This window comes from Palaemon carinicauda, chromosome 37 (assembly GCF_036898095.1).
Source record: "Palaemon carinicauda isolate YSFRI2023 chromosome 37, ASM3689809v2, whole genome shotgun sequence".
Taxonomy (NCBI): Eukaryota; Metazoa; Arthropoda; class Malacostraca; order Decapoda; family Palaemonidae; genus Palaemon; species Palaemon carinicauda.
Window position 1 is genome coordinate 32,678,352 of NC_090761.1, and position 17,626 is coordinate 32,695,977.

Genomic DNA, 17,626 nt, shown 5'->3' on the forward strand with positions numbered 1-17,626 from the left:
CATCCTGCCACTGGTGCTAAGCCAAGGGACATGCCCTTCCTAATTCGAGCCTCTGCAACTGCGCTTTCTTCATCCAGAGGGATATCCTCTCCAGCGAAATGTAGGTCTAGCTGGGGCTTGCTCCACGGGCATCATCGAATTTAGTAGGAGGAGGGTCACCTACAGGACGAGTGCTGCGAGAGCCCAAAGGCTATACGTAGTGCCAGTCACGCGACCGACTAGAGTCCGAAGACTCTCTGTCATAAGTGTGAAACTCAGCATGATGAGGGTCAAACGAGGGTCAAGAAAGCTGACAGGATCGGCGTGACCACGCGAACCCAAAGGATTCACGCAACGAGAAGGAAAGGAATCCTAGCTATGAGAACCCGAAGGTCCAATGTAGCGCCCAGAACAAGAGCCTGCAGGCTCAGCGTACCCGGTGTTGCGAGACCCCAAAGGTTCAATGCAACAGGAAACTGAGGTTTACCTGTCACGAGAACTGAGGGTTCAACGTGACGAGAGGCACGAGAGCCCAAGGGCTCAGCGTAACCAGGATTACGAGACCCCTTAGAGTCAACGTAACGGGAGAGCAAAACCTCCATCTCGATAGCTACCGTCCATGAAGGGAAGATTTGTTCTCCCGATGGAGAACTTCGCTTAAGGCAAGGTTCTACCTCCGCCCCTGGAGGAGAAATGTAAGCAAAAGAGGACCGCCAATGGCCCGAGGTGGTTGTCTCTGCCTCGGAGAATGCTCTGCCACCACCCCTGGTGAGCCATCAAAATCCTCGGTGTGGGACACAAACTCAAGGCCTAACCAACAAGCTGCAGCACCTGCACTCACAGGAGGATCAACCTCAGCATAGGAAGGAGATGAACACCTTGTCTCCGCTCCAAATTGAATGAGATCAAACAGAACTTCCTTCGACAGGGGACCATCGCCGTCCAGCGTTGGCCAGAAAGATGCGATATCAGAAAAGGAGCAGGAGCTCCCTGGGGTAAGAGGAGCCGAGTCGCTAGAGGTCGACACTGTCACCTAACCAGCAGGGTTGACCTAGAGTAACCAAGCCTGCGCTGCTATTCAACCGTACACCGGAAGGGCCCGGCAGAGGAGGAGCTTTGGAAAGATTGGGGGGTAGAAGAAGCTCGCGATTTCTTCAATTTCAATGAAGACCCCCAAGGCGAAGAATTGCACTTATAATTCTTCTTTCTACATCTGAACCTCTCCCACTGGGAGGCAGGCCACTCCCGACACTGATTGCAGGTGTCGTCCCTCTTACAACAGGTGAGGGTCTGTCTCAACAGACGACATAAAGGTACCAGGTAGTAAGTTGGCCAAGGCACCAGCCACCAGTTGAGATACTACCCCTAGAGTTATGGGGTCCTTTGACTGGCCAGACAATACTGCATTGGATCCTTCTCTCTGGTTACGTTACATTTTCCCTTCGCCTAAACACAGACACCGAATGGTCTGGCATATTCTTACATATCCTCCTCTGTCCTCATACACCTGACAACACTGATACTACCAAACAATTCTTCTTCACCCAAAGGGTTACTGCACTGTAATTGTTTAGTGACCAATTTCCTCTTGGTAAGGGTATAAGTGACTCTTTAGCTATGGCAAGCAGCTCTTCTAGAAGGACATTCCAAAATCCAACCATTGTTCTCTAGTCTTGGGTAGTGCCATAGCCTCTGTACCAGGGTCTTCCACTGTCTTGGGTTAGAGTTCTCTTGCTTGAGGGTACACTCTGGTATACTATTCTATCTTATTTCTCTTCCTGTTGTTTTGTTGAAGTTTCCATAGTTTATATAGGATATATATTTCAATGTTGTTACTGTTCCTAAAATATTTTATTTTACCTTGTTTCCTTTCCTCACTGGGCTATTTTCCCTGTTGGAACCCCTGGGATTATAGCATTCTGCTTTGTAGCTTAGCAATTAATAATAATAATGTGCAACCCTAGGGACCAGTACATGTCTGCATACCAGGACTGCAGTCACACACACGTAAAATGAGAAAAAGAAAAAGATTAGTCAAGGCATGTCAAAAGACGGGAGAGCGACGGTAAGTCTGCACTCTATCGAGCCAAAACCTGTGAATGAGCGGGGTAGCTGGACTAACCCCCCCTCCCACCGCTAACTACCGGATTGGGTAGTTATCCCTCACTAAAATTGTCTTGGCTCGTCTTTCCGCTACGCCGAAAGTAATACCCCTATAAACAGCGAAGGGTTTGTACTTGTGCTAGAAAAACTCTAATTATAAAGTGTTTTTTAAAAAGTTCACAGCGCTTCCATGCGGTTATATTATCATTATTACCAGCTCAGGCCCCTGGTGGCCGCAGGGACATAAAAACAATTAGAATAGCGCCAACGTTATCCCTGCGTGTCGTAAGAGGCGACTAAAAGGGACGGGACGAGGGGGCTGGGAACCCCCTTTCCTGTATCTACATCCTGTGAGACATCGACAAAGAGATGGAGCTGGAGGGAGAGTGACTGCTCCCCGCACTCTAGTTTTGGGGTGTTTGAATGTGCGTGGATGTAGTACGATAGAGAGTAAAATATGTGAAATTGGAAGTATGTTTAGGAATAAAAGGATGGATGTATTGGCCTTGTGTGAGACGAAGATAAAAGGAAAGGGTGAAGTGATGTTTGGTGAAATGTCTGGTAGAGTGTCTGGGATTGAAAGGGGAAGAGCGAGAGAGGGTGTGGCTTTATTGCTGAGTGAATGGATGACAGGTAAAATAGTGGAATGGAAGGAGATATCATTTAGGTTAATGTGGGTAAGGGTTAGTTGGGTAGGGAATGTTGAGCATTTGTCAGTGCGTATGGGCCAGGTAGGGAGAAAAGGAAAGAAGAGCGGAATGAGTTTTGGAATGAATTAACTAGGTGTGTGGAAGGACTGGGTAGAAGGAATTATGTAGTTGTCATGGGTGACTTAAATGCTAGAGTGGGCGCTGGAGAGGTAGGTGTCGTCACTGGGAAGTATGGTGAAAATGAGAGTGGTGAGAGACTGGTAGATATGTGTGTTGAGCAAGAGTGATAAGTAATAGCTTTTTCAAAATGAGAGATAAAAATAAGTATACATGGGTAAGAGTGGCAAATGGCAGAGTAGTAGAAAGGGCATTAATGGATTATGTGTTGATAACTAAAAGAATGTTTGGAAAATTGAAAGACGTGCACATGTTTAGGGGTATGGCTAACGGTATGTCTGATCATTTTTTGGTGGAAGGAAAATTAGTTGTAGCAAGAGTGGGGGAATAGAGTAGGTGGATGTAAAAAGGAGCTAGTGAGGGTTGAAGAGCTAATAAAACCGGGGGTAAAAAGTAAATATCAGGAATGGTTGAAAATGACATATGACGAAGTGAAAGTAAGAGAAACTGGCAATTTAGAAGAGGAGTGGAATTAGTTAAAGAAAATTGTGTTGGGATTGCAAGTGATGTGTGTGGCAAGAAGGTTGTTGGAGGCAGCTTGAGGAAGGGCAGTGAATGGTGAAATGAAGGAGTGAAGGTAAAAGTGGAAGAGAAAAAGAGGGCTTTTGAAGAATGGCTGCAGAGTAATAGTATAGAGAAGTATGAAAATTATAAAGAGAAAAATGTGGAAGTAAAGCGCAAGGTACGTGAGGCAAAGAGGGCCGCTGACCTGAGGTGGGGTCAGAGATTGGGTTATTCATATGAAGAGAATAAGAAGTAGTTTTGGAAAGAAGTGAAGAGAGTAAGGAAGGCTAGCTCAAGAATTGAAGAGACAGTGAAAGATGGAAATGGGAGGTTGTTAAAAGGAGAGGCGGCAAGGAAAAGATGGGCGGAATATTTTGAAAGTTTACTGAATGTTGAGGATAATAGGGAGGCAGATATAATTGCTGTTGCAAGTGTTGAGGTGTCAGTGATGGGAGATGAGAATGAGAGAGAGATTACAATAGATGAAGTGAGGAGAGCACTAGATGAAACGAGAGTAGGAAAAGCATCTGGTATGGATGGTGTGAAAGCTGAGATGTTGAAGGAAGGGTGTGTGACTGTACTTGAATGGTTGGTGAGATTGTTTAATGTGTGTTTTGTGTTGTCAATGGTACCAGTAGATTGGGTTTGTGCATGTATTGTACCACTATATAAGGGTAAGGGAGATGTGCATGAGTATTGTAATTCAAGAGGTATTAGTTTGTTAATCGTAGTTGGAAAAGTGTCTGGTAGAGTAATGATTAATAGGATTAAGGATAAAACAGAGAATGCAATCTTAGAAATACAGGGTGGTTTTAGAAGAGGTAGGGGTTGTATGAATCAGATTTTTACAGTAAGGCAGATATGCGAGAAATATTTAGCTAAAGGTAAGGAGGTGTATGTTGCCTTTATGGATCTGGAGAAAGCGTATGATAGAATTGATAGGGAAGCAATGTGGAATGTGATGAGGTTATATGGAGTTGGTGGAAGGTTGTTGCAAGCAGTGAAAAGTTTCTACAAAGGTAGTAAAGCATGTGTTAGGATAGGAAATGAAGTGAGTGATTGGTTTCCGGTGAGAGTGGGACTGAGACAGGGATGTGTGATGTCGCCGTGGTTGTTTAACTTGTATGTTGATGGAGTGGTGAAAGAGGTGAATGCTTGAGTGCTTGGACGAGGATTAAAACTGGTAAACGAGAATGACCATGAATGGGAGGTAAATCAGTTGTTGTTTGCGGATGATACTGTACTGGTTGCAGACACAGAAGAGAAGCTTGGCCAATTAGTTACAGAATTTGGAAGTGTGTGTGAGAGAAGGAAGTTGAGAGTTAATGTGGGTAAGAGTAAGATTATGAGATGTACGAGAAGGGAAGGTGGTGCAAGGTTGAATGTCATGTTGAATGGAGAGTTACTTGAGGAGGTAGATCAGTTTAAGTACTTGGGGTCTGTTGTTGCAGCAAATGGTGGAGTGGAAGCAGATGTACGTCAGAGAGTGAATGAAGGTTGCAAAGTGTTGGGGCCAGGGAGCAGTAAAAAATGAAAAATTTTAAGTAATTTTTATTTTTCCTAACATACTTACCGAGAATTACCTCTTCGGAGGGTCCTTGGACCTCTCTCAATCTCGACCAAGATTTCCCGTGCTACCCCCCCCTATCTCGCTCCCGATAGTTCCTACCCCCGCCGCCAGGATAATTCCTGCGGCCCGGATTAGGGCAGGTCACTGCTTTTCCCGGGACAGGATCTCATTAAGTCCTCCGTTTAGCCCGACTCGGCAATAGAAGAATGGCACTCGGGGACGGAAGGGAGGGCCATTACTCAGAGGTAATTCTCGGTAAGTATGTTAGGAAAAATAAAAATTACTTAAAATTTTTCATTTGTTCCGACACGAATACTTTACCTCGAATTACCTCTTCGGAGACTTACACTTTAGGAGGCGGGAGAGCCATTCTGCCACTTGGTTAGGCACATGGTGCCTGGAGGGCTACGTAATGCGGGGGTACAGAGAGCGGATAGGGGGTAGCAGGGAAAACTTACGCTTATAATTTTAGGGTTACCTCTTGACATTTTCTCTACTGAGTCTTCTCCTGACGAAGTAGGGATGAGACTATTCACTTGTTGGGGACGTCTTCCAGCCTGCCACTACACAGCTTGGAGGGCGGCGATGACTGTCCCAATGGAGAATCCATCCAAAGACTTACTTGAGTAGTCTTTGAGTTAGTGGGCCGTGAAGGTCGACTGGTGTGACCAAGTGCCAGCCTGCAGGATCTGGCCCACTGCCATATTTCTCTCAAAGGCCAAGGAAGTGCTCAGGCCTCTGATGTCATGGGGACGGGGAGTGCCTGGTACTGCCACCTTGTCTTCATCATAAGCCCTAGTGATGACTTGTCTCAGCCAGAAGGAAATAGTGTTCTTGGACACTTGCTTCTTATTAACGCCTGAAGAGACGAAGAGGTTCTTGGCACCCGGACGGAGATGGGCCGTCCTTTCCAGGTATTTCCTGATCGTCCTGACCGGGCATAACTTCAGGTCGTCCGTATTGCCTGTCTTGGGGATGGCTGGAAAAGAGAAACCTTCAAACCTCGGGTCCCAGACTGCTGGGTTCTGAGTCTTTGCTACAAAGGAGGGTACGAACTTGAAAGATACCTCCTTCCACCCTTTGGAGTGTGCCACGTCGTAGGAGAGACCGTGGATCTCACCTACCCTCTTAGCCGAAGCTAAGGCTAGCAAGAAGACTGTCTTGAGGGTGAGACCTTTGTCCCCGATATCTCTTGAGTGGTTCAAAGGTCGGACGACACAACATTTTCAGGACCTTGGCCAGGTCCCATCTAGGCACTCTCCTGGCTTGGGGAGGGCAGGATTGTTCGAAACTTCTAATCAGCATCCCTATGTGTCTTGAGGTCCCCAGGTCGATGCCTTTCAGGAGAAAGACTTGGCCTAAGGCTGCTCGTACTCCTTTAATAGCCGGGATTGGCATTCCTATTTTATCCCTAAGGTACTCTAGAAAATCAGCTATGTCAGGGACCGAGGCTTTGAGAGGTCTTATTTGTTTTGTCGCGCACCATTTCGTAAAGGCGGCCCACTTCGCCTGGTAGACTACGGTAGAGGATTTTCTTAGGTGTAGGACATCCTCTTGGCTGTGGAGGAGGAGTACCCCTCCTTCTTCAGGAGTCGCTCGATAGTCTCCAGGCGTGAAGGCGAAGAGAGAGAGGGTTGTCGTGGAACCTGAGGAAGTGCGGTTGACTCAGTAGATCTGACCTGACGGACAGAGGCCACGGCGGTTGACTCGATAGGTCTTTAGGTCCGCGAACTACTCTCTCTGTCTAGCCACCAGGGCGCTACCAAAGTCATCTGTAGGCTTCGAGCCACCTTTATTCTGCTGAGCCCATGTCTTATCAGCGTGAAAAGGGGGAAAACGTACACATCCAAATTGTCCCACTTGTTCTGAAAAGAGTCTTCTAAGGAATCTTTCGGGGTCTGGTACAGGGGGGCAATAGACTGGGAGTTGGGCGTTGAGGTTGTTGCAAAGCGGTCAACCACCGGGGAGCCCCATCGTTGAATGATGAGCTTGGCTATTCCTGGGGGAAGGGACCATTTTGTCCCTACTATGTGGCCCATTCTGCTGAGGCCGTCAGCCAGGGCGATTTACTTTCCGGGAAAGAACCTTGCTAACATCACCCCTTGATTCCCTATCACTTAGTCTAGATTCTCTATGGTGAGATCGCCCAACTCCTTCGATTACAAGTACCCTGCTTGTTTATGTATGCCATTACCGTGGTGTTGTCGCTCATCCACGCCACGGAGTTCCCCTTTAGCAGACTTGCGAAGTGTAGGCATGCCTTCTGGACTACTTCCAACTCCAGGACATTGTGTGGAGTTGTCTCTCCCCTTCCAACCAGGTCTCTCGTGCCGCTTCGTCGAGGGGAAGGGCTCCCCATCTCTGGTTGGAGGCGTCTGTGAACAGTAGGAACGGCTGACTAATGAGCCTGAGGTGTCATACCTTATTCTCCGAAGGGAAAAATTCTCCCCGAAAAAAAGGTCTAATGTTATTCCCCAGTAGTTCATTCCGGTGGAAGGGGATAGATTTTGCTACTTCGGGTTGATTCAGTTCCCCAGATCCTTGCCAAACTGGAGGAGACTTCTCCCTTGTTCCTCCAAGAGGACCTTTGAGGCGGGAAGAAGCTACCAGCCGTCCAGGTACCTGCTAAGGCGAATGCCTCGTTCGTGGGCCCCCCTGCGACAGCCGTGGGGACTCTCACGAACACTTTGGGCGTTGTTGACAGACCAAAGAAAAAGAGGTCCTGAATTGCAGGAACTGGGAACCCTATTTCACCTCCGACCCGAGGTGTGGACCGGAATCTGGAAGTATGCGTCCTTGGGGTCGATGGAATTCTACAATCTTTCTCCCTCAAGGACAGCCGGACCGAATTCTGCGTGTCCATTTAGAAGTCCGTCATCTTGACGAACCTGTTGAGAGCTGACAGATCTATAACCGGCCTCCCCCCCCCGGTCGCTTTCTCTGCCAGGAATAGTCGACTGTAGACACCTGGTCCTGGGAGAAGAACTTCTTCCATGGTACCCTTCTCTAGCATGGACAACACCTCCTCTTGAAGGGCGGTCCTCTTTAACGGGTCTTTAGGATCTAGCCATCTATCCGGTTGGCCGGAAAAGGCGTGGGTGGTTCCGTTAGGAATGGAAGTCCGTAGCCCTTCTTTAGTAAGGACACTGTCCAAGGTTCCGCTCCTTGAGCCCTCCATGCTTGCCAATGACGCCTGAGTCATCCTCCAACCCGAAGGTTGGGTGGGGATAGGGAGCCTCCCACTCTTCCCTTCTTCTAGAGGGGAGGCCTGACCTGCCTCCCCTAGAGGCGGGGTAACCCGACCTGAAGGAGCTAGAAGGCGCTGGAGCTCCCCTGTGGAGGGGCTGAGGCGTTGCGGACCAGGAGGACGAGGGCTTCTCTCCTCGTAGTGCTGGTAGATGCTTGGGGTGTCGCGGCACTATCCGAGACAGATCTCTTCTAGGGTGGTCTCCTAGGAGTCGTAGGTCTGGGGACGTTAGCCTCCTTCTATTTCAAGACCTTCTCCACTATGGTTTCTCGTTCCTTCCGAGGAAACAGAGATTCTCCCCCCAAGGGAAAGCTGCGATGGGTCGCGTCCCCGTCTGGTGCCTACCAAGACACTTACGCCAGAACAGTGTTTCGCTTCCAGAACACCCAGTTAGCTGTTAGTGTGAGAGACTGAAAAGTCACTAACCTAAGGGTTGAAGGCCTTGCTGGACTTATAGTTTTATAATTTATTTATGAAAGATTTATTTTAATGTTGTTACTGTTCTTATATTTTATTTTTCCTTGTTTCCTTTCCTCGCTGGGCTATTTTCCTTGTTACGGCCCCGGGACTTATAGCATCTTGCTTTTCCTACTAGGGTTGTAGTTTAGCAAGTAATAATAATAACAACAATAATAATAACAATAATAACTTATTGCAGACTATTTATCTTCACGACTATCAGGGTACCTGAAGTCTGGGCTTCTCGTTAAGAATTATTCTAGATGTCTAATGATGTCAATTCCTAAGAGATTTATTGCTCATGACGATCGATATCCTTTCAAGTGTAATACCAGAAAGAACATGAAGAGTAGACACATTCGTGTAAAGGACACACCTGGCAATCATGTAAAAGAAAAAGATGATTATCTCAATATAAAACATGAATGGGTTTCCGTTTTTTTTTTTTTTTTTTTATCGATTCCAATAGGGCACTCTCCGGTCGCTTCGGTTCTGGAATCCCAGGCACTCCCTTGCGGTGGTACCGGTTTCCCCGGCGGGGAGCTCCGCACCCGGTTCGGGGTCAGAACCGGCAACGCCGTACCGTCGAGGACTACTGTTCGTGTATTCTCTCCGGGGGACGCGGACGCGGATCCTCGTGGGCTGCCCCAACGGAGGGAACCGTTCCTTTAAAGTCCGAGGGCCGAACCAGCTGCGCTGATTTGGCCAGGCTGCCCGTAAATAAGCCCGCTTACACCTGCGGGCGGTCTGGGGGACGCGGACGCGGATCCCCGTGGGCTGACCCGACGGAGGGAACCGTTCCTTTTAAGTCCGAGGGCCGAGCCATCTGTGCTGATTCGGCCAGGCTGCCCGTAAATAAGCCCGCTTACACCTGCGAGCGGGCTGGGGGACGCGGACGCGGATCCCCGTGGGCTGACCCGACGGAGGGAACCGTTCCTTTTACGTCCGAGGGCCGAGCCAGCTGTGCTGATTCGGCCAGGCTGCCCGTAAATAAGCCCGCTTACACCTGCGGGCGGGCTGGGGGACGCCGACGCGGATCCTCGTGGGCTGACCCGACGGAGGGAACCGTTCCTTTTAAGTCCGAGGGCCGAACCAGCTGTGCTGATTCGGCCAGGCTGCCCGTAAAGAAGCTCGGTTACACCCGTTGGCGGGGTGAACCGGAGGCTTCGCGGTCTTACGCCTGCCTGAAGAGGCCTTCTCGCATTTCTCCCTGCGAGGGTTATATCTGCGTCTGGAGGATGGCCTTCGTGGTGAGAAAAAACCCTGGGTTGTCGGTCCGGGGGACGCTGCAAGACAGACCTGGGGGGCTCTTTCTCGGCGAGGCCCTCGGCTGCAGAAGAGACTGAAAAATACGCTAAGAGACTGGAGAAGAATTAGAGACATTTTCCCCCACATGGGGTCATCAGAGGAGACGTGGCCTGCTTGCACCAGGACTCCGTCTCCCCACACACTCCCGAAAGTAGTACTTACCTCGAACTACTTCTTAAGAGTTATCTTCTACACAATAAACCAACCTCGTCTCCTACTCTGGGTAGGAGAGGGTGGTAGGGAAGCTCAGCCCGGCGGGACGCCCGGCGCTAGTCTTCTTAGGCGAACCCTTCGTCGCCCACTTCCTCTTGGTGCTATACCGCACCCACTCAAATTCTTGGGGAAGAGCAATGGGCACTTCCCCGCAACTGACTTACCTCGTCCCCTACTCTGGGTAGGGGAAGATGGCTGTATAAGAATCTCTATTCGACGAGGCATCGGGAATTAAGTTGGCGTAGAGAGGCTCGTCTTCCTACGAGCCTCTTGGATGTATTCTTCCTTTTAGTGCCGAAGTGCACTCACTGCACTACGTTCCAGGACCAGTAGTCCTGACACGTGGTTGAAGAGGAACATAAGCTGCCCCTACACGGCAACACCGAGGATAAGGGGAGGAAGAACGATTTCTTGTAAAAAGTTTTCCTTTCAGCTATCAATTCCTTGAAGAAAATCAAGGAATACAGTTCCATAACGCACACAACGCACGACACAAGCACTAAGGGAATGAATTAAACACCGGGTAAGGACACGGTTGAAAAGTGAACGCACAGGAACACTTGGGAGGTACACTGCGAAAAAAAAGATCGAGAGAGTGAGATGATTCGCATCTCACGACCAAGGACTTAATGAGATCCTGTCCCGGGAAAAGCAGTGACCTGCCCTAATCCGGGCCGCAGGAATTATCCTGGCGGCGGGGGTAGGAACTATCGGGAGCGAGATAGGGGGGGGTAGCACGGGAAATCTTGGTCGAGATTGAGAGAGGTCCAAGGACCCTCCGAAGAGGTAATTCGAGGTAAAGTATTCGTGTCGGAACAAATAGAGGGTTGGGCATGAATGTAAAGAGAGTTCTATATGAGAAAGTGATTGTACCAACTGTGATGTATGGATCGGAGTTGTGGGGAATGAAAGTGATGGAGAGACAGAAATTGAATGTGTTTGAGATGAAGCGTCCAAGGAGTATGGCTGGTGTATCTCGAGTAGATAGTGAGAACGGGTGTAAGAAATGAGTTAGCAGCTAGAGTGGATATGAATGTGATAAGGTGGTTTGGCCATGTTGAGAGAATGGAAAATGGCTGTCTGCTAAAGAAGGTGATAAATGCAAGAGTTGATGGGAGAAGTACAAGAGGAAGGCCAAGGTTTGGGTGGATGGATGGAGTGAAGGAAGCTCTGGGTGATAGGAGGATAGATGTGAGAGAGGCAAGAGAGCGTGCTAGAAATAGGAATGAATGGCGAGCGATTGTGACGCAGTTCCGGTAGGCCCTGCTGTTTCCTTCAATGCCTTAGATGATCGCGGAGGTAGCAGCAGTAGGGGATTCAGCATTATGAAGCTTCATCTGTGGTGGAAATGTGGGAGGGTGGGCTGTGGCACCCTAGCATTACCAGCTGAACTCAGTTGAGTCCCTTGTTAGGCTGGGAGGAACGTAGAGAGTAGAGGTCCCCCCCTTTTTTTTTTTGTTTCATTTGTTGATGTCGGCTACCCCCCAAAATTGGGGGAAGTGCCTTGGTATATGTATGTATGTACTAGCTCAGCTAAAACCCTAATAGGCAAAGCAGGATGCCATAAGCCCAAGGGCTCTAACAGGCAAAAATACCCTAGTGAGGAAAGGAAACAAGGAAATAAATAGCCTACAAGAGACAATGAATACTTAATAAAAAATATTTTAAGATCAGTGACAACGTTAAAATAGATGTCATTACTTATATCAGCCTGTTAAAAAAAAAACCTTAAGATGAAATAGAATTAAAACTTCACCAAAGATGGTGGTCAAAGTGGAAAGCTGCCTGGGTTACTCAGATATGAGCATACCACTCTTTAACTTTTGAATGATATCTTCTAAGCACTATAGTGTTTACGATATCTTTTCTTTTTTTATTATCACTGTCACTAACCTTCGCAGGCCCTATTTATATAGATATTTAGACCAAAAATCACAGAAACACGCAAATTCACCAAAATAATTAGCAGTGCAGCTCTGTGAGCGTGCATTGGGAAAACCAAGCTTAAAATGAGCTTACTGTAGCTACCAGTACCTTTGGTTGGGAAGTTATATCTCTGGGGATAATGCATCTCATCTTATACAAGTTACAACAGCATATATATCCCAGTGAGTTTTGTTGAAATAATATGGGAAGCTGTTTACATGTTTAACATTGGGTTCCTTATTCATTCACTCTGCAATGAAGTTACAGGTTCGTGGCATGATCCTAGGTGGTTACCATCCAGCACTATATAATGACAAACTGCTAAAAATTTCTAAAGCCTGCACCTGTATAGTTGAAAGGACAGCTCAAGAGTATACCTCTGCTGAAACTTCTAAAAAGGGTCTGGTATGAGAACTAGGTCATAGGAAGCTCTATGTTTGTTTGGCTAACCAGAGCAGTTCCCATTACAAAGGAGGAAGCCAAATTACAATGACTTGGTGCAGGAGAGCGGACAGTGTATCATTAAGTACATTAGTGGCAAAAGTAGTGGGTTAGGCTAACCCTAGAGCTTTAGGGTAAATTGTAAAAAAGTATTCTATAAAAGGGCAATTAACACAAAAAAATCAGGAACACCTAGAAAGGATCTTGGAAGGTTGCTGATTATAAGTTGCACAGTGCAAATTCCACTGGCTGTTTAGAATTTCACTTCTCCCATATATTACAAGTACAGTACTGTATTATCTTTAATCATAATATTTTATGTATTAAGCAATTTGTTATGTTCAACAACAAAGATGGGAAATCAGAACTGCCTGGCGAGCCCTCAAATGTTGACATATTAAGAGGCTACAGGATTCATGGAAATTGGGATATGTGGCTGGACATTGGGGATGGTAGAACTCCTTCATGGAGTTAAAATGTTTTGTAAAATCATAATCTAGGCCTTCATCCATCCATTTCTTCCATAATTTTCTTTCCTTCCCTAATCGTCATCCTGTAATTTCCATACATACTACATTTCTCAACAAATACTACACAGCCCGTATCAACTATCACAATCTTTGAGTTTTGTGCATTTTTTTCCGCTTGCTAAACACTAGACCTCTCCACTTATTCCTCATGTAATAAGATCTATCCACTGCACTTCAGCCATAGCCACAAATCCAAACATTCTAAACTCACAGCTTTCCAAAATCTATTATCATTGTTAGTTCCCATAATAATTCCACACTGAATAGTAGTATAGGCTTTATGAACTGATAGTAAGAAATTGAATGTTTACAAGAATTTTGGTATAACCAAATAAAATGAAAAGAAAACACTTACCCATTTGGTTCAACAACATCATTAGCCAACAACACTTTTCCTTGTACTCCTTGGTATTCATCACCACCGATGGGAACCTGGAAATTTGAAAAAAAAAAAATTATTATCTAATGTCCTTGTTAGCAGAACACCACATGATTTGCAATGCTTGCTTACCAGAATGCGCTAAATATCAAACAAGGTTGGGCTGAAGATAAATAGAACAAAGACAGAGATGATGAGAACGGAGTATGCAATGGAAGACATCATTAGAAGGAAAAATGATTAATGAGGTAGAATCATTTAAGTATTTAGGAACTATGATCTCCAATACAGGATCTTTAGAATTAGAGTTTAGTGAAAGATTGAAAAAAGCAAATCAGACAATGGGTAGGTTAAGTAAAATTTTGAAATCAAATCGCCTAAAATTTCATATAAAAATCAGACTATACAAGTATATCAGTTTAGTGAGATTGGAGTTACTCAATGGACATGATTCATAGTATGACAATGAAACAATTTCTAATAGATTTAGAAGATTTGAGAATAAAATTCTCAGAAGGATATTGGGAGTTAAATGGCAGGAAAGGATTAGAAATTAAACTGTGAGAGATTACTCGAGTGCCATATGTTGATAAGATCATGGTGAGGAGTAGATGGAGATGGTTTGGGCATACTCTTTGTCCTCCCCAAGAGAGATTAGTTCACCAAATGTTCAATTGGGCTCCACAGGGCTCCACAAGGCACTAGAAGAGTTGGAAGGCCCAGGCCTACATGGCTGAAGACTATGAAGCGCGAAGTAGATGATGAATGGAAAAGTATTGAATTACAAGCTCAAGATGGAGACGACTGGCAAAATCTAACCGCAGCTCTGTGCGTCAATAGGCGTAGGATGAGACGATGATGATAATGAAACAAAGTAATAGATAGTAATAATAATCCTATATTTTATAATCTGTCAAAGTGCAAAAGCTCCAAACTTCAAATTTACATGAGTATGTTAAAGACTCGGTATGGAATTTTTTAGTTAATGTATACAGTTTCATGAACTGTTAAAACAGAAGAAAGTCATTAACAAAGTTGCAAAATTATAGGACAAGGAAACTCAAAATCTAGGGTCTAAATTCAAATTCCTTCTCTAATTTGAAAGCAACATAGACAAGTACTTGGTAAATTCAGCCTTCCATAGAATTTAATTCATTCTCTTCTATTCAAAAGCAAAATATATTAGTAATCTCCCATAAGAATGCCTAAGGTAAAAATTTATCCTATTTGCCCATTACAATTTCTTAGAATTCCTGATGGCAGTCTATAAATGATGCCAAATATTTACCTAAGTATATTTTCAATTTTCAAAACATTGTACACTGAACTAGAATCAAATGCAAACTATCACTTTGGGATTTGTTCTTACTTATGTTTGGTCATACATGGAGAGGCATCTTTTGTTGCCATTCTTGACACCTCCGAGGACTTTTGGCACAGTGTATTACATACCTTCACCTTATGTTATGATGTTGCTTACCTAAGGACTTTTTTTCATCTTCATCTGGAATCTTGTATGGTTTACTTTTTTATACTGTACATGACCGTTACCAAAATTTCAACCCTCCATATCTTTTCATTCACTTATTAGCTCCCATCTGTTGTTTGTAATCAATCTCCTGATCTTATGAGCATTTTTAAATAGGACTCCATAAATTAAAAGTTGAAACTGTAAAAGAACCTAAACCAATCAATCTTGCTTCAACATAAATAAAGCTGCCTCTAAAATAGAAATGTTCCTAAGATCCAGATACCGTTATTTCATTCCAGTTATTAAAAGCTTCAAACTGGCATCATAAATCCCGCTCTCACATTTGTAATGATTCCTATTTTTATCAGACAACTTATTACTCACGAGTACAGCATGATTTATTTTTAGTCCAATATAATTAGTCTATTCATCTAGTAGTGCAATTACCCTACAGCAAATAGCACTGCAAGTAATGAGTTTTCTACAAAGATAGCTTGATCTTTGTACATAAGGTAAATTCATAAAAAAAATACATTTGATGCTGTAAAACCTCCTTATCTGTTGATTTGACTGTTCACTCTTGAAGTATACCTAACATTATGGAAAAGGTATACGTTGAAAATTTAGTTAACCACAGCCACTAAACTGCAAACACCGGAGTGAATTTTCAAACTGAGTGCCATTACATCCCCACTCAGTAGAGTAGACATCTTTAAGTGGTGTTTCAAGTAATGGGAAAGTTGGCCGAAAAGCTAGGTTTCTCCCATTCCTCCCTCTTTTTTATTTTCTTTTAATGCCTGATATTCATGTCTTTATACTCGTAATCTCAATCTAGTTTATTTCTTATACTCTAGATTACTTCTTAAACTTTTGTACTTCCTTATTCCTCAATCAATATCCTTAATCCCTCTCCTATGCCTTATTCCCTTTTACTCAGTATTTCCTACTATTCTATGATCTATCTGTATTCATTTTATTCATTGCTAAAGACTAAAAGGTTTCTGCCATTCTTCCCTTTTTTCTATTTGCCTTTCATTTTTGTTATAAAGTTTTTACTGTTTATTTGAGTCTATTTATTCCTTATACCATTCCTTATTCAGTATAATCACTATTCCCTTTCTAATTCCTTATTATCTTTATTTCCTTTTAATCAATACTTTCATTTAAATTTAACTGTATCAATTTTATTTAATGCATATTTTTAGAGAAATACAAGAGGATGGCCAAGGTTTGGGTGGATAGATGGAGTGAAGAAAGGAGGATAGATGTGAGAGAGGCAACAGTGTGTGCTAGAAAAACGAATGAATGGCAAGCGACTGTGACGCAGTTGGTAGGCCCTGCGGCTTTCTCCGGTCGCCTTGGATAACCGCGGAGGTAGCAGCAGCAAGGGATTCAGCATTATGAAGCTTCATCTGTGGTGGATAATGGGGTAGGGTGGGGTGTGGCACCCTAGCACCAGCCGAACTCGGTTGAGTCCCTTGTCAGGCTGGGAGGAACGTAGAGAAAGGTGCCCTTTTTTTAATTTTTCTTTTGTTTTATGTCGGCTACCCCCAAAAATTGGGGGAAGTGCCTTGGTATATGTAAGTATATTTTGAAGACAAAATATATATAAATTTCTTACAGCATCTAAATCACTGCAGTCAGAAAAAGGTCGACATAGACATATAGTCATAAACAGATTATGGTGCTAAATTTCCATAAGGAAAACTTCTATTAAGACTAACATGTTATGATACCTTTCAAGAGCTTTCTTTAATTACAGTTCTTGGGTCAATACATATAAGTAAAAAAACCATATCTACAGATATTTATTGCCTATCATTTGCAGAATTCTGCGACAATGGGAATGGGGGTCTTGGAACCTAATGACTGTGTAAAAGGTCTTGCTGTATTACTAACAGAAGATATACTCAAGTAAATATGGAACATATATATACTTTTACCAACAGTAAAAGAGAAGGAGGATCTTGTACACTTATGAAACAACAAAATTCTAGTAAATATTACACTTTGTTGGTACTGCTTTAGGAACTGCTTACCTCTCCAGACTTGGCAGGTTGGTGGTAGTAAAGTGGTCCCATGGAGAGGATTGATAGCAGCAAGAGAGAAATCTTATCATAATTTTTTATTCTTATTTTGAGGTTGTGTAAAGGCAGGTCAGAAATAATAGCATCCTATTATTTGAAGGTAAGATTCATGGAAACAATCTAAATGATGAAACTAAAAAAAAAAAAAAACTGTTACATACCTAGGGATGGTAATAGAATTCAACCTACCTCTGTATCATAATTCATTCCCATGCGGTACATGTCGCACAGCTGAGTATATGCTGAATGACTGCATCCAATATACATTCGCGCGTCACCTCTTTTGTTTCGTCTTTTCTCTTCATCTGTTAACAATGGGTAAACCTCTTCCAGGGCACGCTTCAATCTAGAAAGGAATATAAAGAAATCACCAATAAAAAAAAATTGCACATAAAGCCTGTATGGTTATCTATCTAAAAACATTTTAAAGCAAAAAATACTTAAAATCATTATCTAAAGAAATTAAAATGATGCACTACTAGCTTCCAAAAAGTTCCAAGAATCCACCACAATACAGTACAATCAATCAAGTATCGACTTCTGATTGCTTATATTTTATATATTTCATGTATTCATCCCTCC

General features: G+C 44.2%; 1 protein-coding gene across 2 annotated transcripts in view; it reads right to left on the minus strand.

The window, feature by feature from the left end:
* Positions 1–17,626, minus strand: part of Rat1 (5'-3' exoribonuclease 2 Rat1) — a 149,385-nt gene that overhangs the window by 46,278 nt on the left and 85,481 nt on the right. For both annotated transcript variants that reach the window (XM_068360979.1, XM_068360980.1), the window contains exons 12-13: positions 17,234–17,390; positions 13,463–13,539 (exon numbers count right to left, since the gene is read on the minus strand). In XM_068360979.1, coding sequence (XP_068217080.1) covers positions 13,463–13,539; positions 17,234–17,390 — 234 coding nt within the window. The remainder of the gene's footprint in view (positions 1–13,462; positions 13,540–17,233; positions 17,391–17,626) is intronic.